Source organism: Rhopilema esculentum, chromosome 21, assembly GCF_057945365.1.
Source record: "Rhopilema esculentum isolate cy_ngs chromosome 21, ASM5794536v1, whole genome shotgun sequence".
Classification (NCBI taxonomy): domain Eukaryota; kingdom Metazoa; phylum Cnidaria; class Scyphozoa; order Rhizostomeae; family Rhizostomatidae; genus Rhopilema; species Rhopilema esculentum.
The window spans coordinates 11,568,823-11,596,821 of record NC_142835.1 but is presented as its reverse complement, the minus strand read 5'-3'; the positions used below and the strand labels follow the sequence as shown (position 1 = coordinate 11,596,821).

Here is a 27,999-nt window from a genome sequence, read left to right as displayed (position 1 = left end):
ATTGACGAAAATCTAGGCGCCAACTTCTGATTTATTTAGTCGGATGGTGTCCGTTGAAAAGTTAATTTATCTCATTGATAATTTTTGCTTATTTATTGTATTTACTGATAACATGGTTATAACAAAAGTCTTTTAAAATGTTTCTTGCTTTTGGTAGAAGGGATCATTTTGTTTGAAAAAGATGAAAGTATTCAGTTCGAACGTGAAGGTCGTCAATGGGAGCTTCAGATTTTAGGCCATCTTCGTGATCGCATTTTTTATTGGGATCAATTTGGGAACGGAAGAATCTCAAGAAGCACATTTACCTTAATGACAATGCAAATTTGTGTTGTTGAAAACTAAAAAGAAATGAGCAGCACATTTACTGGTCTTTTGAGAACACTGAAGAGCACCTCCACAGCTCGGTATGGAAAACTGTAATGAAAATTTTCAAATTATTATTCACGAATTAAAAAGCTCAACGATACTTTTTCTGGGCCAAACTTTACTGTGTGGATTTGATTTGTAGTTTTTAATGTGTAATGTTTTGATCATTTTCTCCACAACAACTTTCTTAAGTATTTCATATTTCTCTAGAAAGCTATGAAACTTGAAAGCTAGGTTTGAATTATTCGACTTTCCATATTTTGAAATCAGAACTTCACAGTTATCCACATATATAACATTTTTAACAATTGCTTTCAGAGATTCTATGTTGCTGTCATCCTGTGAAAGTGAGTTAACAGAGGTATGTATTTTTTGTTATTACTTAGAAGTAGAACCAAACTTTTGTTATGGCACATTAAGCCAGTACTAGCAGATGCATACACAGGGTCAGTAGTTATAAGTGCTCACACCTTTATTCTACTCAAATTGTTTTCAACATTTTAGTATAGCAAATGCACATCCACAGTCAGCGTAGCATCAACATTTCAAAACCACAATTTACAATTGTTCCTTTGCCAAAAAAAGTTTTAGTGATTTGTGAAAATTGTGAAAACTTCTTTTCCAAGATAATGTTTAGCTATTGCAGCTTAAAGCACAGGTCTGCTTTTGAATAGCTAGATGATTTGGCTTAAAATTCTTGTGCCTAAGAGTTCTCAAACGCTCTGACTTTTGATTAAGTCCCAGTGGTGGTTTTAGGGAGGTCCAGGGAGCCATGGCCCCAGGCCCTGCTTATTGTATCCAAATAGCCCAGTACCTAAGAAAAAATTAGAAATTTTGAAAACAAGAGCCCTACAGATGTTTTTGGCCCAGGCCCCACAGTCCCTAAAAACCACTGCTTTGGTGTTATCTAAAATGTGAGAAATCTAAAATTTACTGTAAATATATATAGACCTTTAAATGCACCTTCAGGCCATACTGGGAGGGGTGCAATGGGGTGCTATTTCTTTTTTAGCATATATAATGAAGTATTTATGAACATTTATTGAAAGTACAAGATTTGAAATTTTTACCCATTTTTAAATCATTTATTTTGTACAAGGGTAAAAACTACAAGATTGACATTTTTTACTCTGTTTTTGTGAGCCATGTGAACCCACAAAACAGGGGTTTTCAAAATGCTCAAAACAAGTTTACAAAACAGAAACAGTGTGAATGGTAAAAGCCACAAAGCTGAAATTTAAAAATGGAGCACTGAACCTTAAACCCTGTCTACACGATACTGTTTTCAATTTTTATCAATTGGTTTTGTACTGGGTCGGCAGTAAATATACAATTCAGTGTGGATATGATTTATATTATTATTTATTTTGATATAATTTTTTAAATGGCAGCTTATGCATCAAATTGATGTAATGGTTGAGAAAAAAAGACTGGAATGGCAACACCAGATTCATGGAATTCAGTCTCAGTGTGAGCGAAAAGACAGGGAACTGACAAAACTTAGAGAAACTGTAGAATATAGAAACAAAGAGGTTTGGGTTTCTACTTCCTGGAATTTTTTTCAGTATTTAGAATATATAATGGAATCCTAAAACCCCAACAAATTACAAAAGTATCATATGACAGTTTCAAATTTGGTTGCTAATGTTTTGTGAGAAGCCTTGATAACAAATTTCAAACCTAATTTTCATGAAAACCTTTTTATGAATTTCTTAGAAACCCTTCTTGATTTTTTGTCCTTTTTAATCAATAATTTTTCCATAAATTTGGTTTTGACAATATGTAAACAAACATTGTAAGGGGTTTGTTTTTTGTCAGTATGGTAGCAACAAAAAAAAATTGACTTATGAAGAAAATTGTTTTATTGCTAGTAGCATTATTTCTATTTTCTTTTGCAAAAAAACTACTCACCTTCAAACGTTTGATGCAGAAAATACAATGACGGTGTATTGATTGTATGACAGAACAAAAATATGATAAGCTATGTAGCTACACAAAACTAACACCATGTTGTGTTTCATTTAAGCACCTTAAATGTTGATGTATGAAACAATCTTAAAATCTTGATTGCTTTAATTGTTGTTAGATTTTTTCACAAAATAGTGTTTATTCAAAACAGTAGAAATTATTTTTGTTGATAACAATAGCAAAGCCCCCTTTGCTCAAATTTTTTTGAACAATATGCATTCTGCACATAATCTGCACATCTCTTGTGTTTTTTTAAAAAACCTTTTTATAATTAAACAAATTTCATTAACACACCATTAAAAGTAAACATAGATACTTTGAAAATGCTTTGATTTCCACAAAAAGACATTAACTAAATTTTGATGTCTTGTTTTGATTATGGATGCATTAGTCTTGTGCCTAAAGTAAGCTAGTTCTTATGCTCAAAATTTGAAAAGGTTATTATAGTATTTTTATGTTTTAGATGGGTCAACTACAGCAAAAATTTGAATTTGAGGGGGAAAATCACAAGAAAATGATATCAAAATATGAGTCACAGCTTGGCAAATTGAAAAACGAGGTTGGTTATGAGACAGAACAGCATCATTGTGAATTTAAATTTTAACATAAAAGCATTTGTTGTGAACCCATGCTTCCCAGGAAATTTATTTATGAGCCACTGGTGTTGTAGAAAATTTTCCATTTCATAACTGCCAAATAAGTGCAGCTCTCAATACTAGCTGTATGAAGTTTTTCAAATTGTTAGAATTGCATTGTTTCTTAGGGCTTTCTAGAATTATATTTAAAGAATGCATATTTATAAGTTTTAATTTGCTAGTGGATTTGCTAGTAATTTGCAAGTAGAGGCTAACATGTAATTTGTCATTGAATTCATGACCAAGCAGTGGTGGGTATAGAATTTCGTGATCTTGGTGTGCAAAAAATGTTTGTAAAAAATTAAAAATTGAGCACACTGAAATAACAAATAATTAATATTTCCTTTCAAATCAGATGGAGAGTCTCAAGAAAAATTATAGTAAATTGCAAAGAAACTCAAGCAGGCAATCTAAGGATGCTGAAAAAATAGCAGACCAGGTACAGTACTCACAGTCAATTTTAGTAAAAATATCTTGGTTGCCTTATTTAAAATATTTGCGTATAATTTCAAGTCTCATCATGGCTAAACCTCATTCCCTGTTAGGTACATGCTCAGTAGTTTGTCTTAGTTTTCAAGCCTTGTATTAACTCAGACTTCAAGATCTAGGAAAATATCTGACTATTCTTAGGTGGAAAGCAAGGGGTGGGGCACTTCCTCAGAAGAAATTTAAGGTCAACACACTCTAAATATCACTACAGAATCCCCCTGGAATGTTTTCTTTTCTCAGTTATCTACTTCTGATATACTTTGTTCAGATCGTTTTTAACATTTTCAAGATTTTTACTCAAGAATGGTCTCATAACTTTTTGCAAACAAACCATCTCAAGACTGTTCTTTTTTTAAAGAACAAAGATCAAAATTCTTAGAAACATATAATTCCAAAACAATTCCCAACCCTGCCCTTTGATCATAGCTGCTCCTCCCTCGTTTGGTTTGGCGTTGATTAATTTTTTGCTTGTCGTTTCCTTCTTCAAACATTGCATTAATTGCTGTCAAATGGTCCTCATTTTATGCATGTTGTTTCACAGCAATTTGAGCATAGATCAACTCTGTTCTTGATTGGCTTGCAATATTTGAGCATAGATCAACTTGAATGTTGATTTGAACTGACTTGTGCTTGTGCCAAAACCACTGATGCTCAAAAAGAATTTGCAGACTGGAAACTCAGGAAAATTCCAATATTCTTAGGGGTTTTTTGTCAATGTCTAAAGTGAGGGTCAAGAGGGGAGCCTTTCATCGCTAGCAGCATGCATGGAAAGGTCCTAGTTCAAGATAATAAGATTTTTGGGAAAAATACACTGGGCCTAAGTATCCTAAAATCTACAGAACCTGACTTATGTTTAAGCATCAATTACAATAGTCTGGATATGCCCCTATTTACAGCATGCTGCAGAGAAGGAGAGAAAAAATGAAGAAATTCAGAATGCAGCTATGACAATTGAGGTAATACTTCAAATATCATAGAATAGTTGTATTGGAATGTATTGTGGACTTTCAGAATAATATAGTCCTGTATCATATTAATTCATTGTAATTCAAAATTGAGCCATAATTTCTGTAGAAACTTTGGTGAATGGAGCTACACACCACAGAAATTGCCAACTTTGTGAGTTTGAATTGTTGCTCTGTGATTTTTTTTAAGAGCAGTTTTTTCCAACTAACAAGAGTATAATTAACTAACAACATGTCGTAAATACTTATTTTCTCTTATAGCTAAGTAAAATAGAAAACAACTATAAAACCTAAAATGACAACAAAAAGCCCGTTTTTTGTCGGTTTTAGCAATGTTGTCAACTTAGCAAGGCCAAGTTCAATCAGTATTATTCCTTGATAGCATGATCTCCTTTGCCATTACATCTGCAAGCCCATCTTTGGCACTTGACAGAAGTACAAGATGATATCTGCCTCTGCACTTTTCATCCCCCTCTAGAATCATCTTAAGTTGCTTGTAAAACAAGGTTACTTGGCTTTCTTTGTCTGCAGTTGTAAACCCACATCTTGGCTCTTTTTCCATTTCATACATGGAGAGAAGTGGTGTAGCAAATTCCACGAGACAGTAAAATGTTTGTTTTGTAGACAGTGTGATTTTGTAAATACTGTTTTTGTAAACTCGCATCTGAATACCAGCCCTGCTTATTCTCTGTTCATGGGTTTGAGAGACAAACTGAATATTTTGAGCAAAGTCAGCAAGACTTTGAAAACAGTTGCAATCTTTTGGTATGATGATGAATACTTTGTGGTCTTTGATGTGATCTCGCAAGGCCATGTCATCAATTTCGTTATCAGTTAGGTTAATAGTTTCCTTGATACTGGGAAGTATCAGTTTCAAGTATCCAAAATAGAAGCTCCAGGCAAGCCCAACAGCAACATTCTTCGTCTCTTCTTCATTGATTGCAGAAACCTCAACTTGGGTTGCCTTTCGTAGCCCCAAAGCATAGGACAAAAGAGGCATCAACCAAATTTGCAATAGAAATAGTTTCATGTTCCTTGACTGGATATTCATGGGGCGCTGTCTCAACATAAATGTTGAAATTGTGAGAAATGCTATTGCTAAGGTAAACAGAACTTGCCAGTATGGTTGAAGAAAGCATTTCTCAAATGCTTTTCTCATATTGTCTTTATACCTACAAATGAATTTAAGCTGGGTTTTATTCAAGTCAAAATTAACCATGGAAGAAGTCAAATAGGAAAATTTAATTTTAAAATCTTAGGCTTATGAATTTTTTTAAAAGTTTGTTGATTCTTAAGCACAAAGCTGCATCCTTTTTCAAGCAACTGACTTATTTCAAGCTCTTACAGAAAAAAATATCTGCTTCTTGCTTGGAAAAGGGGAAATCATGGCCAAAATCGAAAGTTGAATTATTCAACTTGAATATATTAGCTTTTTATTAGATTTACTTTTATGAGACTCGTGAGATCTAAGATGAGATTTGTTTAACATGGGGACATGTATATCTTTGTATTTACCTTGTTTTGATGTGGTAAACTTCCTCAAAGAAGAGACAAACTCTTCGTAGAAGTTCACCATAAACACACGCAGCGAACGATGTCATAATCAGAAGAAAGTCTAACTCATCATCGATGAATGCGCTCACCAGCGAGAAAACTGCGAGCAAAGCAGCTGCCAGTATTTTGGATTTTTGCCCTCGCTTCTCGAATATTGGTCCAAATCCGTTGTGATCCATTTAAAAATCAGACTGGAAATGACCGAAAATGTGGATATCGTTCTTGCTCTTACTTTTAGGCCTAGGGGAATACCTTATTCACGGGAAACCACCTAGTTGCCATGCAACACTTCCTTCTTGGAACTTGGAACATGAGTGAACTGGTCTTTTAGAGCAGGGAGTCATTTTATTTCTGGAGGCAACAAAATTTATTTTCTGCAATGAAAAAATGTACTGAAATACTTCCTGGAAAATTTCTCTATCCTAACCTGTTTATTATTGTATCCCATTATTTTGGTTTATAATTGAATCTGAATTTGAACTTCCTGCTATTACAACTCCTTCAAGACACTGGAGAGAACAGAAGAAATTGTTTTGTTGCGTGTCGATTGTGTAAGCATTTTCGTTTGAAGCTATCCTCTAAGAATAAATTTTTTTATAGGAGTCGTTACTTGATGTATCTACCAAGGGGAAAAGTTCTTTCTTTTGCTATTCTCGTCAAATTTTGCAAAAGGGTTGACTTAAAGAAGAAAATGAACTTTCTTGTTTTGCAATCTTTTTTCATGAACATTGTTCTTATTTCAACATTGATTTTTCTACAACTTCGTACTATAAATTGATTCGAACACCACTAAGTAACAGATCTCCAAGACATTTTTAGAAACGTGGTCGATTTGCTGATAAAATCTGCCCTATTTTGTCAACATGAAAGTAAATTTTCAAAAATACTTAAGGGTATTCTTATAAAATAGAAATGTACTGCGATTTTTGACTATTTTTGCAGTTGTGATAGCTTCCAGCAGGAAAATAGCAAGATTTTCTTAGAATGGTCGATAGATCAGAAACTGTTTATCTTAGTTATCTCAGTTATCTAAATGACCTGGCCCGGATAGTATTTGGTCGATTTCCTTTTTTAAAAGGCACCATACAGTTTACAGATGCCTTATTCGGCAGCTTTTTGAAATATAATCGCAAAGCATGGCGGTCACACAAGTACCTTTAACCATGTCGAGCTGTGTAGATGACGTAGTATCGAGGGGCAGCCATTTGAGAAACAAAAATTGCCAATAAGCAGTTTAATGAACATACTGATAAGTTATCATTTTCAATAATGTTTTTTTCGTTTACTGACCCTTTCTTTTGTTAATTGAAGAAGTTATTGCATTGTTGACGAATTAACAAAATCATTCTTAATTTTTATATGAGCCTTAACATTTCCAGCAGCACCATTGAGCGCGTATTTCTCTGGGGTGTTTCGGAATCTTAAACACATATTCGTAACTTAAACATATATTCGGAATCTTAATCATATATTCGGAATCTTAAACATATATTCGGAATCTGAAACATATATTCGGAATCTTAAACATATATTCGGAATCTTAAACATATATTCGGAATCTTAAACATATATTCGGAATCTTAAACATATATTCGGAATCTTAAACATATATTCGGAATCTTAAACATATATTCGGAATCTTAAACATATATTCGGAATCTTAAACATATATTCGGAATCTTAAACATATATTCGGAATCTTAAACATATATTCGGAATCTTAAACATATATTCGGAATCTTAAACATATATTCGGAATCTTAAACATATATTCGGAATCTTAAACATATATTCGGAATCTTAAACATATATTCGGAATCTTAAACATATATTCGGAATCTTAAACATATATTCGGAATCTTAAACATATATTCGGAATCTTAAACATATATTCGGAATCTTAATCATATATTCGGAATCTTAAACATATATTCGGAATCTTAAACACATATTCGGAATCTTAAGCATATATTCGGAATCTTAAACATATATTCGGAATCTTAATCATATATTCGGAATCTTAAACATATATTCGGAATCTGAAACATATATTCGGAATCTTAAACATATATTCGGAATCTTAAACATATATTCGGAATCTTAAACATATATTCGGAATCTTAAACATATATTCGGAATCTTAAACATATATTCGGAATCTTAAACATATATTCGGAATCTTATACAACACGCCAGTTGTCTAAAACATGTCTGTTTCTTATATTATTGACAATTTTATACTTTGCCGCTATTGTTCTGAAATTGATCAGCGAACACAAAAAATGTTTGTTTTCCTTTCGTTTGAATGTCTTTATGGAATTAAGGATGAAAATTTAATAATTTTAGTTCGCAAATTTGTTGATTAATTTTGTAAACGTTTATTTGGTGTTTAATGTAAATAATTTCCTAATGTTATCTTTTAAAATTATATTTTCCTTTACCTGTTTGATTTTATGAACCAGGCTGTAAAAGCTTTTAGCTTGGTTGTACCATCGACGTTTAACATTTACTTACGTACTTGTTCTACTTTTTGGTTTTTGACTTTATTCTTGCTGGTACCGTGACCTTGTGTCCTATTTATTAAATTCCCTTGCTGCCATCTTTTTTTGGGGATAATATTTATGACTTTTGTGCTTCTCGAGTTTTGGAATATGCTTCAGCAGATAAATGAGCTTTTATCAATTCTTTTCTATCTAGAAGCTGCAGAACAAATTAAGAGAGTTAGAAGTAAATCAAGAAGTACAAGACCAAAAACTCAAAGGACTTGAAGAGCAAAGGAGTGCGTTCATCGAAAAGAGTGAACTAATGCAGGTGAGAATGGCGCTTGATTACACAAAGTTGGCAAACTCAAGTGCCAATTGCTCAAGTTGACCAAATCGACCTTTTAGCAAATTTTTCACATTAGAGATAGCGTTGGAGCAAAGCATTCAAACCTGATTTGGCAAGTTGAGCTGATTCAGTTGTTAGGATATGCGATTCCACATTTCGATGTTTTGTATCATGCTGGACCACTACGGGTGTCACCCACTATTTACTGCAGAAGACTTCGCTTTTTTTACCTAACTCTAATATACACCCTGACGTATTGTAAATTAGTTCTGTATACATTTTAGATGATACTGTAAGTTAAATGGAGGGCCCTTTGTAAACCAGCATTCGCTAAAGGGCTTCCCTCTTTAAATTATTTAAAAAATAAAAAAATTTGAAACTGAACCCCAAAGGCAATCCGTCCCCTCAATGATTGGCTAATATGAACAATAGCTTATTCTGCCTCAACGGATTGCGCTGCTCGCTTTGGCTGGCCTAGCTGCGGTAGTGGACGACATTTGAAATTGCGAGCAAAGAGGCTATCGGAAGTGGTAAGAAGATCTAATTACTGGAATTGAATGATGATTATGGAAGCATTTCTTTGCCCTGTTGAAATATCTGTCGCAGAAACCAAACAGGGAACCAAATTTTTCTAGCCACAGCTTCACTACAACGGACACACAGCCATTTGATTCAAAATCAAAGTTGTCTCTGATTGGTTTAAATCGTTTAGTTATCGATCAAGCTCAACGGTGCGTTAATTTCACTCCCGTGAAAATAAAATCGAGCACAATAGGGGACAGACTGCCTTTAACCCAGTTGCTGTATCTAAGACCGCGAACTGATACCGAGATCCTGCCGTGTTTCACAAAATGACAGCTTTCCCGGGGGCAAGGAGCACTAAGTACGTTATATTTATGCCAGAAGGAAGAAACGCCGGGTTAAGGCCGTCTGCCTGATTTTTAAATCTTGCCTTGGTAACGTGATGGCAATAAACGGTAGGCAGGAACAACACAAAACGATGAGGAACAATCCAATACATATAATATTTCATTTGAAAAACTAAAGTTTTTTTAAAAATTAAGCAGAAGTTAACAAGAACTTTTAAATCTTTGGTTTTTTCCGATTACATTACATTTACATTGGATTGCCTCCCGTCGCCGTGCGTTGTTTCTGCCTATAGTTTACTGCATCATGTTTCACGCGCAATGAATCCGTAGCGGAATGTCACGACAGCCACGTGGGATTGACATAGCCTCGATTCCTTATTAGGCCTGGCATGCATGCATACCAGACCTGTTGATTAGCATCTCACGACCTTTTAATGCAATTTTCGCATTAATGTTTCTAAAGTAACATCTATTATACCTTGTAAGAGCCGTTTTTATATATAATTTTTCTCATTAAAGTTATTTTTTTCTTAGAATCAGTTGGTAAGCTACCAAGGACAGCTAGCTCGGAAAAAACAACTGCTGGAGGGTTTAGAACAGAAGCATGTTGCTAAAATCGCAGAACTAGAAAACGAGGTTATTTATTTTAAATTAATAATCTAATACATCTTTAAATAATTGCTCTTTTGATGATTATCGTGATTGCTCTCAGTCTGTTTCTACATCGTAGTCTGTTTTTTTATGGATGTGTATTTATAATTTGTTTTGTATTATTAACACATATTTTGAAATGACATTGAAAACATTTTGAAACACACCAAAGCTTCCCTAGCGTAGAGTTTTCGATCTATGTTCTGACAATTTAAAGTCTGAAGAATGTCAAACGAAAAGCTTAAGTTGTTTCAAAATGTTTCCTTTTTTCAAAGCCACTGTACCACAATAGAATGTTTACATACAAGTGTTTAAATGTAGATAAGTATTTAATGAGAATTACTGTTTTACTGGTCTAATGTAAAGTGGTAGATGCATTAAGGCTGTACACGCTTTTGTATATACCTCGAACAAGACAGTTCTAAGTTGCAACTCCGAATTTCACGTAGATATTTATTCGATTGTTGCTATGTTCTCATCATATTCATTAAACCTTGTAAAACAAACTCTTTTCTTTGTAGATATTACGGTACAACGATGAATTCAACGTTCAGGAAGAGACAGTTAAAAGGTATATCAAGCCTTACCGTAGAATAACTCCTCTTGCTTTTGTCTATTTTAGTCGTCATATCTTTTCAAAATCATTTTAAATGATCGCTTTATAAGATCCAAAAATTATTGTTTTATAGGTTTGAGGGTTTTTTATAACTCCTCTTATAATTGATTTCGAGGCATTGAAGAAATTCTTTTTTTATTTTTGCAGAAACAATAACTTCGCAAATATTGAAAACTTAGGCCTATTTTCAGTTTTTCTCTTTGTATGTTAAATGAAATGCTGAACGCCTTTAACCTCTTCGACATATCATTTTGTTGCCAGCTCTAAAACTCGGCATTGGTTTGTTATGAAATTTTCGCAAAACCTAACACCTGGTTAGAAAATATGTAGAAAATATGAATGATTCAAGCTCTGTTTTTCCCAGCTCTCAGCCTAGATATCAGCAAATAAAGTAAATGCATACTTGCAAAAAAAATTGATTGGAACTATGTAGCATACGTGAGACCAGAATGATCTGGGGTCGAAAAGATGAATTTGTTTTTGATCTTTCAAATCTTCTTCATCATCTAAATTCAAAATAAAAATCTGGGTCATAAAAATAGAAGATAGCCTTAGAATATATGCGTTTTAGAATCGTTTTTCAACAATTTTAGTTTAAAAAGATCTTTGCAAGAGAGCAGACTTCGTGAGGAAAACGGGTGGAAGGAACAAATGCATCTCCGGGAAGAGATGGAAGGTACAAAAGCTCAGCTTCAGGTTTGTCAATCAAAATTACGTTGTTTATCGATCACGGGGTCAGGGAAAGATTGGTCCTGCATTTCATTTCCATTTTTTATTTCACGATCGGCCATTTTTTTGATAGATATTGTACAACACAAACGGGCAAAATCAAGAATAAAATTATCCGGCCTATAAGTAGGGAGGGTGCCAACTCAGCAATTTTACTCTGTCGTCAAATCTATCAAGAACTACTTTTTGAAGGGCGTATGTCGCTTAATAAGTTGGCGTGTTGGAGTGGAATTCCATTATTCTGTGATTTTTAATTTTTGCTTAATTAATTTCTGCTGCCCTGAAAATTCATCCTCGATTCCGTGCTTTCTACTAAAGAAAAAGAAGAATTGTATTGCATTAGCCAGGGACTACCTTTAGTCAATTAGTTTTCAATTTCTTTGAATCCATATTAACTTAAAGTTAACCAGCACCAAACATTTTTTAATTTTAGGAAACTTTCTGAACAGCAATTGACAGCTTAAGGAACTTTGCTACGTATTTCCTCTATTTTGAACTTTTGTTCGAAATCGAAATTAGTAAAGGAATAAGTATCGGACCACAGGACCAATGGTCTCCGAAAATATTTCGGGTCCCACAATAAAATCAAATTGCATCTGACCAAGTAAAATGTTGCTGCATAATTAAGGATGAATCTATTGAATCGTTAGGAACTGCAATCAAAATTTTCATTTGGTTGCTTTGTAAACAAGATTATCGAAAGAAGCAGCTTAGATCAGAATAATCTTTTTAAGGGTCAAGGGAAAGGATTGTTGTCTACAGAATGCTTTATAGGCACCAATCGTGTATGGCAATTTCCGACGCAGAAAATATTTGTTTTATTAACTGCAGTCCTAGCAAGAAAAATTTTTCTTCCACCCCTGATTGAAATAAAACCAGTTGGTTATCATTTTTTAACTGTACCCAGTAATTCAAATAACGAACATAACATATTTTGAAAATTTAAGCCAAGTTAAATCTAATTAGGCAAATTAGGCTAATTTAAGGCAAACAAATCTTTTTTATTATAAGGCCATGGAATTTTTCAGAAATTTTAGAAAGCCAAAGCCATCTCTAAGCCTAAGTATCTTGCGAAAATGACTTTTCAGTATGTGTATATTTGGTTTGTTTATCAAAAATTTAGTTCTTGGCATATGCTGTGCAAGTTCAGTTTTATTATTAGAATTCCTGTCAATATTTTATCTTTACAGAAGAGAGAAAATCAAATATCAGTGCTTGAGAATGACCTTCAAAGCATCCAATTGCAACAAAAGAAATTCGAATCGGACGCAGAAAGGTATGTAGCTCAATTCATGTCGAAAAATATGTGAGAGTTATTGGTTTCTTTTATCCTAATTTGGCATTTTTTATTTATTTATTTTCATAAGTTGGTCTGTAGGCCTAGTTGACTGCTTACCAAAGATTTGAAACAGAATCTGTCGTGTGATTGTGATTTACAAAAGAAAAATTTAAGCCTGTCAAGATGAAATATGTAATTGTTAGATATTGCAAGGTGTTAATGAGTGATGGCCGATAAAAGCAAGTTCAACGTAGACGGTATGAAACTGATATTAGAGAGTTTACGATCCACTACGTAGGTCACTACGGCTACTAAAAGAGGTCTGTGCACTAGTTTTGTCTCCCCGTAGTCACAAAACATGTTACGAATCACGACCTAGTTTGTAGTACGCAGCTTTGGCGCCAAAATCAAATTTGTATCAAAATGGCGGACGACCTAATAATGCTGCATGCTGCAGGACTTTTGGATGCTGAAGAGGGTCTAATTTTTGATGTTGCCAATAGGATAAATAACGTTCACGGTATGCTGCCATACCGGAATTACGATCGTTTTGTTCTAAAGGACATGGATGAGAGTGAATGTTTGGTGGATTTTCGGTGTAAGAAGGACGATATTTATAGTCTCGCCGTTGCACTGCGTCTCCCTGAGGTTTTCAAATGCACGAATGGCCTTATAGTCGACTCTGTCGAAGCACTGTGCACTTGCCTTAGACGTTTGTCATACCCTAGTCGATATGCAGATGCCGAGTGCTGCTGAAGGATTGTAACTTCGCCAAAGTATAACTTCAGTCGCTAACTTCTTGACTCAAGATTCAATTAAATTTAAATTCAATTCAAAAATAACATTCAGCAGCATTTTTACAACTTTAATGTTTCAGCAACTAAGGTTAACATTGCCACGTGAGAAACTATTATTATTTAACTATCTAAAAGACTGGTTAAAGGGAGTTTAAAGAAAATAAGTTTAAACCAGATGATGTTATGAAGATATTGATCGAGTCCTCACTTGCAAGGGGGTCAATAGATCTTTTTTTCTGTCGTATCCCGTGAGTCTTCAAACTGAGCCATTTTGCGAATTTAAGAATGTAGCAACGGCATCTGGGTCTTCCAACAGTGCTTCGCCTAAGTTGGTGAATTCAAATTGCTTTACTTTTGCTACTGTGCTGCAGTGAAATGCATGTTCTGGAGTGGGTGTCGTTTCTACACATTTTCTACACATCTTCTGCACTTTGGGTAGCAAACTTGACAATCTGAAGTTATTCTGACGTCTGCCAGTTTCTTTCTTCTCAAGCAAACAATGGCAGTAGTAGTTGTTCGACTAGCAACTTGTGTTTTCCATTGGAAGGCTGCAAGACAGAATCTTTAATTTCGCAGAACATTGTTATATGTTCCTGTTTCAGTTATCAGGATATGCGTACTAAGACTTAGTTTAGTAATACTGTAATAAGAACAAAATAGAAGGTATTTTTACAGTGGAGGCATGATTAGAAGAAGCTTTTGACTTTGTTCTTCCATTATTAGCCGAACATTTTATGTTGTTCAAAGAGTAGGAAGCGTGTTTATCGTCCCCATTTTTAAAGACGGACATCGGTGTCAGCATCTAAGTTAAGGAAAAACTTCGTTGCATACCTCATTTTCTAAACTGCTAAACCATATAAAAGGTATGCATAAGCTTTAGCTAAGCCACTAAGCCTTAGCCTGCGACGAGCTTTGGTGTTATTAGCGTCATTGTGCTGTGAAGATACAAGAAAAGTTTTGGTGGGAAATAAACTGAGCTAGAACGTTTTTACGCCTTAAATTTTTTCTTTGCTAAATGCAACCAGTGAACTAACGTCATTTGAGTGACCAGTGATAGATCTTATTGTGACCCTAGGTACCTAAATTTCCTATCCCTGTATTGGATCGTTACCTTAATTTGATTCCAACTTAATTTGTCTCTGTGTTTTTAGAAAATAAAGATATGTAGTACAACCTTCCCGTTCTTACTTTCCTCAAAACTTACTTTCTACAATCTTTCAAGCCTGCTGTAATTTAAACTGATCTTTCGACACTGTGTTAACGATTTTCTCTCGTTACAGTACCTAGGGTATGGTCATTTTTTTACTGAAGCAGCAAATTTTTAAAAGCTAAATTTTGAAGACGGCCTGAATATCCAAACAACATGAAATTTTCGGCAGAGACTACTTTCAACGAGACGATTCCAATTCTGGATCCGTTTGACGGAAAAAAAGTTATGAAAAAAATTAACATCGTTACTCAAAACCAATAATCCAATACACTCATTTTTTTATAAGAAACTGGCTATAAGAAACGAGTACTGGGCGGTCAGAAGGTATTAAGAAACTTTAGTACTCGAAGCAAAAAGATTAAGAAACTATTAAATCGTTATAAAACTGAGAACAACGAAATTTTGTAAAATCTAAGAACATGATTGCCTCGTTGGCCTAGAACTTAACACACAAGGGATAAAAATTTACTTCCCGCATCTAAATACAGCATCAGAACGGAAGCGAATCTCTTGACGTGATAAGAAAAGTCACGAATATTTCATAACAACTGGAGTACTCAACATCGACCTTTGTTTCTTATAAAATAAAAGTGTACTCACTGGAGTACATATTTCTGGATTACAAGTGTAGATGTGGTTTTAAAAAATTATGATCTACAACTTGCCTCTTCTTCAATTATAAGAAATTAAGTTATTGATTGTAATTGGAAGAAAAAGAAAAAAATTTTATCCTCCCCGGCGGGGAATTGAACCCCGGTCTCCCGCGTGACAGGCGGGGATACTCACCACTATACTACCGAGGATATGTTCACTATGTAATGAAAATCAGAACTGGATCATCACCTTCAGCGTCACGGCCCGGTATGAATGCGATGCATTAGTTTTACATTTAATTTGTTTTAAGTTCTGTTCAACAATATGCTGGTTTCTCATTTTGCTTTGTTATTGCCTATAACTGCATTGGATGCCCCCCTTTTATGATAAAAACTTTAAAAAATTCGCCTAGTTTTGGTACAAAAAGTGTCTTACTATTAGTAAGTTACTAATACTTAACGGAAATTCTATGAATAATCTAGGAAATAGGGCAAACGGAATTTTGTCTTTTGATATGTGATCCTGGTAGCTCCTTTACTCAAAATCCGTCAGGGGCCCTAAAAATAGGGGGGCTGGTAGTCACGTGTTAAATCATTTCTTTGTTCCTGTGGTCATTAAACATTTTTTTCATCTAATCTTAAAACCAATGGTATTGCTCGAAAGAACATTCAAAAATAAACAAAAAATCATAATAAACCTATGTTATAAAATAAGCCTGTCAAAAGATATGATCTCTAAAAATATTGCGAAAATGACGTCATCAAACGAGTCCAAAATCTTTACCATATTTTTTCTCGCTTATTTCTCATTGTTTTGACAAGTGCTACATCTCAAAATTGCTCAGGACTACTTTGCTGACCCAATAAAACTATTTTCGAAACGAAAAATTCATATTTGTTGCATCTTTCGACGCCACAATCATTTCAATTGAAGAAAATGTCTTTTTCTTGGTGCAAAATTCGGCCACACTCATGTTTTGTTTCTTTTGGAAAACTCGGTATAGTGATGAACGGAGGTAAAGTAGACGCATTCATTAGGCTATAGCAACAGAATTGAAGCAGTTGGCAACTGAGAAGAGACCACGCACATTCATGCCAAGTTGATAAAAACTTTAGCGAAAACTCCACGCTATCTCCGAGATCTTCCAGGAGACAGATGTTATATTCCTCATCAATTCAGTTCCTCAGTACCTTAATTAGAATGGGGTTTTACAAACGTGAGTTCGTTCTAGGCAGAAATGCTCAAAAATACGGCAACGGCGGACAAAATCAAAATTATTCTTTTTATGGCAATGATACGACTAACGGCTAACAACAAGTTCGACAAATAACGACACGGCTTCTATCGCGAACTTAGAATGTTGTAAGGCGATAAACTCACAAATAACTCGAAATAGAAGTTATATATTTCTTTCAAGGTAACAAAACAATAACGAACTGGTTATATACTCTCGTCGCACACTCGCTTTTTTGAATAGTAAAAGTCATGTCTCTGAAGCTCCTCACCCCCACGCGCTCGCTCCTTCCCCGCGGTTAATTATAAGCAGTTTTTATTTTACACAGCTTCAACAGGCACGACAAAACTAGCGACAGAGCTCCAAGCAGTACGGCAAAACTTTCGACAAGACTACTTCTAACTTATGAAACAACCCTTTATATAACGTAAGCAAACCTTAAAATAATAATTACGTAATACAAAAAAATAATTACAGACGCTGATGCCATCACAGCGCAATGATGCAATTGTCACGTGATACTGTCTGTAAGGGAACCCTGTGTCGTTACATTAACCTTACCAACCCACAAGAAAAGGTTGTACAGTATTCTCTCCAATTAGCGGACACCGTCGGGGCAAGCGCCAAGTGTTCGCTAATTAGAAGTGTCCGCCTTTTGGAAAGTTTTGCAATTTAAGTCCGAAATTGGAAAATAGAACCGAGTTTTGTATTTAAAAGGTGTAATCAGTGGTGGCGCCAGGGGAGGGCTAGGGGGGCTACAGTCCCCCCGTCGGAAGCACCTAGCCCCCCATCTTGGAGGAAATTTTAGGTTATTGTCGGAGCAAATTTGGCAAAATAACGTACGAAAACTGCATATTTTAGATATTTCAGCCCCCCCTGTCGGAAGCTCCAACCCCTCTGTCGGAAGATTTCTGGCGCCACCTTTGGGTGTAGTCTGGGTAATTAGTTGCTATCGGGTTGAACTTAGACACTAAAAAAGAAAAAATAACTAAATTTAGCGTAACACAACACTTTCATGGACAAAAAAGTTAGTGAACTGGGCTGTAAAGAAGCTCGAAGCTGTGAAAAGCCAACTAGATTGTCAAGTGTCAAAGTGTTTGAAACAAATATTTGAACAAATATTCATTCGTCTCATCTTTTTGTTCGCTGGCTCCTAAATTTTTTGTACTGTCCGCTAATTGGAAAGAAATAAAGCTAAATTGACTATTTTGTGCAAACAATATTCCCCGTTAATTAGAGTGTCCCCTAATTAAGTGTCCGCTTTTTAGAAAGTTTCTTATGAGACTTTGACCAGAAAACGATCGGGGAAAAAAATTTGTCCGCTAATCAGAGGTGTCCGTCTTTTAGAGTGTCTGTCTTTTTAGAGTGTCCGTTAATTGGAGAGAATACTGTTTATCTTTTCTATACTGGCAACCGCCCATCTACCCAAACGAAAAGCTCCTGACGACATAAGATTGTGTCACAATGCCCAGAACGATCTAGCTAAAATTGGTATTACAGTTTTTCTTAGTTTTTTGCAAGCTGCGCTCTACATTTTGTATGTAATCAAGCAATCAGTACCTCCTGATTATCATTCTATCGCACTAAATTGGGACATTTTGTGCCCCCTAATACGCCCTTTTAATATTGATTTTTAAAATCAGCATCTCAAAATTATCTAAACCCGATGAATTTTAGATAGTTCCCGGAAGGGTGGACCATAGTCTATTGAAAGGACTATGGGTGGACCCTTGCAAAGCAACTACGTCTATTTTGATTGAAAACGGACTTTACTATGAAATAGAGGCTGAAGGCCCCCAACCTGTCTGTAAAACATCGGTTTTCAGTATCAGCGCCCCAAAATTATCTCCGATCCAACCAACGGAGCTTACCTCCCCGAAGGGGGACCCTACCCCCTTCCCCACTTGGTCTATTTTAGGAATGACAGCTTCATTTTCCAATAGCTATATTACTTGCGAGGGGCAGAGAAGAGAGCACATGCGTTTGCCTTCATGTCTTTTACAAGGTGTTCAACAATTGTTCAATGTTTTCATTCCAGGCTATAGTTGTTCTTTGAAGGTTTCTAGACCGTTCCACAGTTTTGGACCGCGATAAGAAAAAGCCTTTTGGCCATTTATCGTTTTTAGCAACTTTTATTTCATCTTTACGTTCACTTTTTATAGCCTTAGTTTTATTAAATATTGTAAATTAGGTTAGGTTGGTAAATTTCTTTTGTTATGAGTATTATAACATATTTATTAGCGCTTATTTTAATCTTTTAAACAGGTCAGGTTGAAAAACATATATGTATGAACCTTTAACCTGTATAAATATTATAAAATGAAAATGAATGAATGAATGGCTATTGCAACCATGTTGCAAATGCTACTGTTCAGAAAAGATAGCTTTCTTGACGCATATTCAAATTCTTATGGCGAAAGTAGACGGCCCACACAACAGAAAACATGCATTTGCCTTAATGTCTTTTGCAAGCTGTTCAACAACTCTACGCTATTTTTCATTCTATGGTGTTCAACAACTCTACGCTGTATATTTGTATTCATGTTGCTAATGCGACTTTTCAGGAAAGATAGCTTTTTTGGTGCATATTCAAATTCTTATGACGAAAGTAGATGGCCCACACAACAGAAAACATGCATTTGCCTTAATGTCTTTTGCAAGCTGTTCAACAACTCTACGCTGTTTTTCATTCTATGGTGTTCAACAACTCTACGCTGTATATTTGTATTCATGTTGCTAATGCGACTTTTCAGGAAAGATAGCTTTTTTGGTTCATATTCAAATTCTTATGACGAAAGTAGATGGCCCACACAACAGAAAACATGCATTTGCCTTAATGTCTTTTGCAAGGTGTTCAACAACTCTATGCTGTTTTTCATTCTATGGTGTTCAACAACTCTACGCTGTCTATTTGTATTCATGTTGCTAATGCGACTTTTCAGGAAAGATAGCTTTTTTGATGAATATTCAATTTCTTATGACAAAAGTAGACGGCCCACAGAACAGAGCACGTGCATTTGCCTTAATGTCTTTTGCAAGGTGTTCAACAACTTTCCACTGTTTTCCACTTCAGGCTATTGTCAACCCTGCATCCATGATGTAGAAAACCATATTGATTCTGATTCAATATATCCTTTTCCAAAAGCAGATGACCCTAATTTCATCCCTCTTCCTGAGCCCCAGTTCTGACAACGTTGCTAGTCCATGTCCACTGGCTGTGATTTATTTGCTAAAAATGCATGAGAAATAAGCTTGGTCTATTTATAGGATGTTCAGCAGCTTTATACCAGTTTTTGGACAAAACCCCCTGTATCTCGGAAAAGCCTCCTCTTTCGCCCGATCAACATCCAGATTTGAATTCTACACCAAAAACTGAGCTAGAAAAGTTGGTCTGGTAAAGTTTCTCTTTGGGTGATTGTTGACAGCTCATTCACAGGTTCCATCCCAGTTTTTGGACAAAACCCCCTGTATCTCGGAAAAGCCTCCTTTTCCGCCCGATCAACATCCAGATTTGAATTCTACACCAAAAACTGAGCTAGAAAAAGTTAGTCTGGTAAAGCCTCTCGTCGGGTGGTAATGCACCCCCTTGTCCCTCTGGACTATAACTCTAGCCTTAATGAGCAAGCTACAAACTATCCACAAAAATTGTGTGAATGCTTTTCCCTGCCATCTCACAATAATGCCAACGTTTGTCTGACGTATTGTACCGAAAGGAAATGTATCAAAACGACTTTAGTTATTAGTAAATACTTCGTATTTGTCACTAAAGCTTCAGACAGACTATTTCTTTCCTCAACAATTTTCATGAATGCGATGTTTAGTCGTTTCTTGGATGAAAATCTAAGCTGGAAGTATATGTGGAAAATTCCAAAAGCACTATCAAGTGCTTATAATATGCTCTTCAAAGTACGGCAGCTATTTACACATTCTTTGATATTACTATCCTAATTTTGGATATATCCTTCATTTCTTTTCCTTCATTACGTACGGAATCATCTCACTACAAATGTATCTTTAGCTACCTAAACTTTTACTGTTGCCTTTGATTTCTACCTGTACTAGTCTTCTCTTATTTGTAGATCATATGCCTGTGTGATTTATCCTATTCACAGTTGCTTTTACATTTGTGTATAAATTTGTTTAACCTAACCCTTCTGTCTTTTCTCTCATTTTTTATGTCAATGCGATACAATAATCATTGGTATTTCCCCAAATTTCTGAGGCTGGCTTCTCAAATCCTAGTTTTCAAGCAGTTGATTTTCTTGTCGATCTTCTTCAATTCACCTGTTGTTTCTGCAATGTTTTGAATAAATTAACATATTATGACGTAACAGTACTTAGAGTTAGTTGTAGAGCACGAGGCCATGGAGTAGAACGTATAATATGTGAGCACATGATTAGGCCCTTTTAACAACATAACAGTTTCCACACTTCTTTTTCTCAAGGCAGCCTTCTTTCTTCTTACTTTATGTCCAAGTTCCTCTTTTTCTTTGTCAGCTATTATTGCGTCAGTGCTTAGGAAGCGATAGCTTTGATCACTACACCCGAAAACATGGACAGTTACTGCAAGTTACAATGCAAATTTGCGTTGTTTCCTTAACTCGAGCAACTACACTCGACACCTGTTACTTTACTTATAGGTTATAGCTATTATTTTCTAGTGGAAATTTGCCACATTTTGTCTTTATCAAGAGGGGCTCAGCCACCCCAGCCCCAATAATACAATACCCCTGATGCTGACAATTTTTTAACGAATGCTTTTCGCTATTTTTAACGTATTTTTCAGCGTATGCGCAAACTCATCACATCCTGCTACTGTCCCTTCTTAATAACCCACGGTTTCTTTTCTTTTGTTGCAGAATAAGATCGCGCCAAGAAGACAGTATTCTTGGTAAGTCAAAGGAACACGAAGAAAGGTGGGTTGGAACTGTATATTCCCTTTAGCTCTCTTCATCACAAGGAAGAGTTGCTTAAATATGAGTCGGTGCTTCACAAAAAACGGCTTTGCTGTTGTTGTTCAATCACAATGCTTGAAATGCCGTAGAAAACCTGTAAGAAGATTTCTTGTAATATTTTTGCATAAATTATGAGGATTTCTTTTTTCATATCTTTATTCCCCATGTTTAGAATTGAAATTTTTTCTTCAATGGCTGCCCATTCTTTCGATTAGTCAACTGTTGAGCAGACTAGAGACATTATCTACACTAATGATATACTTAGTCAGTCGTCTTGCTGCAGCACATTATTGTTGCCTATTTCAGATTCTCAGCCCTTCAAAATTCAGTTGATATTTGAAAAAATCACAATAAAGCGGATGTATTTCTTGAAGTTTGCATCGAAAAATATAGCGGCTTGACTGGGCACCAGTGTTTACTTATGAGAGGTTGGCGCGCGCAGCTTTTAATGACGGTTTCAGGCGAAGAGCAACCTTACAAAGACAGCTGGTGATTTCATTGCGCTCCTCTTTCATGCGTGTCTCAAACCCCCTTTGACCTGCTCACTCCTGATTTCAGGTTTAAAGAACTCGAGCGACGATACCTTAGTCTTCAAAATGAATTTAAGGAGAAGGTAATTTTTTATTTGTTAGTGGCTGTTTACATGAAAAGTTTCAGCTCGTGCTATGTTGAGCATGAGCTGAGAACTTATCAATCACTTAGTTGGCTGTGCACTTACGTAGCAAATCTCAACATATGTCGAGATCAGGTCACATTATATGATAATTATTGCTTTTCCTGTAATCTTAGCCCGGGTTAAAATGCTGTGTGGAGCTTATTCCGTGTAAAGATTTTGTCGTGTAAACACTGTCAGCTGAGTTGAAATTCCGGACTTGCTGAACTCAGCTAAGGCTGAACTTTCTCATGTGATATTTGTTAGTTACATGAACAAAGCTATTGACAGCATCTAAAGTGCCTTGTGTAGCGTCACAGTCTTTAATGTAGTTTGAAATCGTCAAAGTCAAGATAGAAAGATTAAGGAACCCATGATTTATTTATTCAAACTAACCATTAGCACGGGAAAACTCTACTCACATCATACTTCTTTCATGGTCAGTTTTCTCCGAAAAATGTAATCTATGTGTGACAGGGACGACGCCGGATCACATTTTAGAGTGTGGGTAGGGGGGGGGCTCTAGGAAAGTGGGGGGCTGCTTACGTAGTTTGCCACCATTATCTTTGATGCCACAATCTCCGCGGCTCCGGCGTGCCTCTGTGAGTTTTTTATAATCTTATTTTTGAACGAGTGGAGTTGCATTTCGTTTTCAGTCTCAAAATTTGACAGCGACGTGATGACCTATAACATAATGAACGGTCTCACCCCTTTAAAAACTTAACAGGGAGACTTGTTATTGGATTTCAAATCAAAGTTAGCCCCACGATTACCATATTCAAAAAAAGCTAAAGGAGTTCCTGCAAAATTAGCATCCTTCCCGAAGCACGATCTCCAGGAAGACCAGCAGATTTATAATATTTAATGAGTATATAGAGAAAGCTTTTTATTTCTTAGCTGATACGGTATTTTTGTTGAAATGTGATAAAATGAAATTTGAACAGTTGCAGGAGAAGGAAGAAAGGCATACTGCTGAACTAACGGGAATGAAGACGCAAATTTCATCATTGACAGAAGATCTCCACAAAAGGTAAAAATGGGGTAATGGGGTTTTTTAACGCCTCTTGTCCCTAATGACCTCGATTTTCAATGCTAGAACTAGTTCCCATAAGAGCTACCTCAGAACTGCCGTCCGATTCATAAATCTAACCCAAAATGGACAACGTTTGAAAACAGTTCACACTTTCCACAACCACGCCCCATAGTGTTCTCTTTTCACTAGTCATAATTTGAGCTAGCTTTCAGTGCATCGATTTTCGAAACTTCAGCTTTTAGCAAACCAAAGCCTCCACGACCTTCATCTCTTCAAACTAGAGTCGTTTTAACGATTTCCCTCCCTTTTGCCAAAAGTGCTGATTAAAGGTTGCTGTAGCTTAAACCTTCGCTAAACTTTTTTTTCCAAAGAGATGTTGCCTTGGCAAAGATGAGCGAAAGAGCTGGAAGAATGGAAGAAGATCTGCGAGAGATGAGCTCAAAGCACGACAAAAAGGAAGCGGAATTACAGGCAAGTTACTAAGATTGCCACTTCAAAATTGTCGCTCCAAGTCAATGCCTCTTAACCGGTGGGCTTCTTTCAACTTTTTGGCCATTTCTCGGCTAGCTTTCCTCTCCGTCTTCGTCAAATAATTTTTGTGCGCCGTTATGTTCACCATACCTTTTCATTTCAATTTATTTTCATATGTTTTATCGCCGTTGTTCCGTCAGTCTTGAGGGCGCGGTTCACCAGAAGTGTCGTTTTATACTTAAATGCTGATCGTCCGACACGAGTATAAACGTCGGATAACGTCCAAGGGTAACCAGGAGACGTATCCTGGGATGCGGATCGACAAAAACTTGAGAGGAGGAAAAACGCATTTCATTGGTTCCTTGTATTTAACCATTCAGCGGTCGCTTAACTCTCGCGTGCTATATTCTCGCTTCACCGTATTATCTTCAAATTTTGAGGCACCAACGGTTTATTTTGGCAGGTCATTTCCGGTTTTAAGCACAAATGGCCCTACGAAACTTCCAGTATGCATACGACATTGCAATGCAGCTGTAATACTTTTATCTGGTCTTTTGTATAGTCATCAGATGTACGCGTGTCTACGCATCTGTCCAGATTCATTTTAGGTCCCGATGGTGTTATGTTGTTTTCATTACGACTTGTACTTTTGAGTTGTGGTTTTGCTCAAGTGCAATTTCGGCTGCAAATTTGCTAATGGCCTTCGAAATATCCCTTTTATCTCCTCGAACCCTCATTTTCTCTCATAATCGAAGTCCTTATTGGCTTTGACTTTCCATTTTATAAAAGGCTTTGAAAATTTTGAAGCAGTTACTAAAGTTTGTCACTCTGCAGAGGGTAAGACGTCAGAAAATAGCTCAAAAACATTTTATACTCTGAAGAGTGTCAGACGAAAAACGTTAGTAGCATGTTTCAAAATGCTTGTTTTGTTCAAAGCCATTTTTAATTTCTGTATCACATGAAGATTGATTTCCATTTAAGGTCTCAAATGCGCAATTGGAAGCCCTGCGACTCGAAAATCGTCATCTACGGGATTCCTCTGTGGAGGACCATTTGTCAACGACTGCCGTAAGTTTTCGCTATTATCTCGTATTTTAATCAATTGATGGTATGGTAGTAAGACACCCATCCACACCCAAGGATGGCTCTTTCGTATAAAAAATATATGGGATTGTAGCTTCAATTCCTTCATTTGATGGAAACATTAAGTAGTGTCTAATGTAGTTTAGCTATACCTGTATAATCAATGATTTATATCATTTGTCTTGAGTCATAGTTACATATTGCCCCTTTTTTTTAACAGCGAGGCATGTTACTTGAACTAGGCATGCGGTTCATATTGTCGCTGTTATATTTTTAAAGCTTTGCTCACTGTAAAAAGCTTGTTCACTTTTGATAGACTTTGGGCATCCCAAGAATTATAATTATCGCATTTCACAGGATCTTCGAATGTTTGAGACCCAGATTGCAGAAATTGAAGGTGCCAATGCTAGAGTCGTGGCCCAACTTGAAGTAAGCAGACATGATTCGTAATCTTCGTTTGATTTCAGAACCCATTAGAAGTAATGGATTTCGTTTCGTTATTTATGAGTTTATGTGCCAATGTTATTCTGGCTACGTAGGATGCACAACCCTAAGAAAGGGAGATAGAATAAGACAGCATGTCCCTTTGAACATTAGAAACAAAACTCTCCCCCAAGTAAAACAGCCTCCTCAGTTTTGCAGATCAAAAACAACAACTAAAACATGCCATTCTGTCACTGGGCAGCATTTACGTAAACACCCAGTTTGTGCAAAAAAGCTATGATGTCAACATGTCTCTGTTTATTGGTAGAGGAGTTTTGAAATCTATCTACATGAACATAAAAAAGCCGCTTTGTATAAACAGAGGAGTTCGTTTTCACCTTAGGACCTAAATGGTAATATTTTCAAAACGCTAGCGGCGCTGATGTGGAAACGTTAACAGTCCCTTGCTCACGTTTCTGACTGGCCTTTTACGATCCACGAGTGGGTATATATTTCTTAGCTTAGAGTCTTTGATCGATACTCTCACATTTTATACTTTGAAGAGTGTCTGACGAAAAGCTTAAGAATGTTTCTTTTTTTTATTTTTCAAAGTCATTTTTAAGAACAATGCCATTACTAAAATCGATGACTGAATCAACTTTTTTCTTCAGGACGAAAACACGTATCTAAAGAGTGAAATAGCGTCAATACGAGATGAACATGATCGACTTTCAGCAGTCAATTTTGAGCTCTCGGAGAGGGAAAAATACAATAGAGAAACTCAAATTTCAAGTCCTAGGTATTTTTAAGTGTTTCATTTGTAGTTTTGTTGTCTTTTGTTTTCGTTTTGATTCGAAGCTGGATAAGTACTGACACACGCTGATGAAAGAAAAACGTGTTCCCAGGAATATTTGGTGGAAAATTATTTCCAAAGATCGGTAACAGCGAAAGAACTAAAAAGCGCTAATTTTGTAATTGTGTCTTTCCCCCAAAAAATTTGGATATAGGTCAATTACTCCTCGAAACTTCAAAACGCACGGCGAAAATCACATTCAACGATGAGAGTTTCAAAATAATTTGGCTTGCAGACTTGCTTTCATTTAGGCACATTGGATCTGTTCACGTCAAAAATATCTGTCTATATCGATGATTTCCTTCTCCCTTTGACACTTCAACTACGTGGAGAGCTGATGATCATTGATTCACAATACAATCATATAACCTTTTATTCTCTTTTATTTTTCTACCTGCACCAGGGTATTAGTTTCCGTTTATTACCAGACGTTCCAGACGTTCTTGAGGGTGTTAATCAAAGCTCATATTGTTGCAAACATTTTCTCATTCTTTTTCAATTTTTGAAGTACGATCTGCCGTTAATCTTTAAGCCCCCCCTCTCGTGCAGGACCCCCCGCAAATTGATCTCCTAATCTTTAAGTAAATGGTGTTCGTGAGTCCCCACCGTACCATGCAAATTTTACAACACAAAATTTTAGTCTTCGAAAATCACATTTTTAACGACAAATGAAAAACTAAAACAAGCATTTTCATATTGTTTTATAAAGTCAACATCGATTTGCAGTTTTTCTAAACGGGGACTAAAAAACTTTGTAGAGGCAATTTGTACAGCGATTTAAGCATGATTTATATCCCCCTTCCATCATTAAAGCACCCCCAACCCCCTTTGAAGAAGCCCCTGCTCAAAACGCTGTCGTCTTATAGGCTCACAGTCAGCTAATTACCATCTTTGGTGTTGCATTCTATTTTATTTTATAATAATTCAGTAGGGAACAACCTGAGGACGATACAAGTGAACGAATAAACACATTACAAGAACAACTCAACCACACCCTGAGAACCTACGAAAGTAAACTGAAAGAACTTCAGACGCAAAAGAAAGAGCTAAAAGATGCAGAAACTCAAGGTTTTGGACTGGAGAGTTTTTATTTTATCATTTTTACTAGCTTCTCGTTCGTATCGTTCTATCAACTGATTATTAAAATTGCTTGAAAAGTGAACATTTTGGTATTTTCATTTGAAAGGTGATCAAGACAGTGTATCAAATATCGGTGAACTCAGGCCAATTTCACCCAAAGCTGCCACTGCCGTGACTGATCATTCTGATAACGAAGAAGTTGATTTAACTAGAGTGTTTGAATTGCTTGGGGTACGTAACTTATTCGTTACTTTTCTTGCTAAGATTCTCTCTTAAGATTGAATATTTTCTTTTTAAAAACAGGGTCCAAATGGTGCGAACGCTTTGTAATTTAACTCTGTCCAGAAGGGTATTCTTATTTCCATTATCTCTCTAGGAAACAACCCTGTCATCTGAAAGAGGATCAAGAAGAGCATCTTTGACAAGAGACTTCTTATCTGAAGAAGATATACGTGAAAAAGAACTGCAGCAGATTTTGGAAGCAAGAATTTCAGATTTGGAGCAGCGGACTAACGCGACGTTAAAGAAATATCAACTTTAATTGATGATTAAATTATACTTTTATCAGATTTTGTTAATATTGTATATTGAAAGTGTTATCAAATTTTTATGATTATGTTATTATACTTGGACGCTGCTCATTTTTACTGGTTTTCATCTCAAC

At 35.8% G+C, this 27,999-nt stretch overlaps 2 protein-coding genes and 1 non-coding gene across 4 annotated transcripts; 1 reads left to right on the top strand and 2 right to left on the bottom strand.

Moving 5' to 3' along the window:
* Positions 1–11: 11 nt before the first annotated feature.
* On the top strand, positions 12–27,967 carry LOC135684516 (centrosomal protein of 63 kDa). Of its 2 annotated transcripts, none has more exons than XM_065200103.2 (21): positions 12–404; positions 685–727; positions 1,758–1,898; positions 2,798–2,893; positions 3,325–3,408; positions 4,355–4,414; positions 8,675–8,788; positions 10,210–10,311; positions 10,848–10,897; positions 11,536–11,638; positions 12,862–12,947; positions 21,645–21,701; positions 22,299–22,353; positions 23,337–23,422; positions 23,797–23,896; positions 24,878–24,964; positions 25,337–25,408; positions 26,074–26,201; positions 27,187–27,323; positions 27,442–27,566; positions 27,712–27,967. In XM_065200103.2, the coding sequence occupies exons 1-21, from the start codon at positions 349–351 to the stop codon at positions 27,874–27,876; spliced, it is 1,947 nt and encodes a 648-aa protein (XP_065056175.2). In that variant the 5' UTR covers positions 12–348; the 3' UTR covers positions 27,877–27,967. The 2 variants fall into 2 exon arrangements, with proteins under 2 accessions (XP_065056175.2, XP_065056173.2); XM_065200101.2 differs by having other exon boundaries at positions 27,184–27,323.
* Positions 3,947–6,234, bottom strand: LOC135684519 (stimulator of interferon genes protein 1). Its single transcript, XM_065200105.2, has 2 exons — positions 5,939–6,234; positions 3,947–5,595 (listed from the first exon to the last, which is right to left on the bottom strand). Exons 1-2 carry the CDS (start codon positions 6,154–6,156, stop codon positions 4,782–4,784), a joined length of 1,032 nt encoding a protein of 343 aa, XP_065056177.2. The 5' UTR covers positions 6,157–6,234; the 3' UTR covers positions 3,947–4,781.
* On the bottom strand, positions 15,689–15,760 carry Trnad-guc (transfer RNA aspartic acid (anticodon GUC)). Its single transcript has one exon. It is a non-coding gene; the product is annotated as a tRNA-Asp (tRNA).
* Positions 27,968–27,999: the final 32 nt, after the last annotated feature.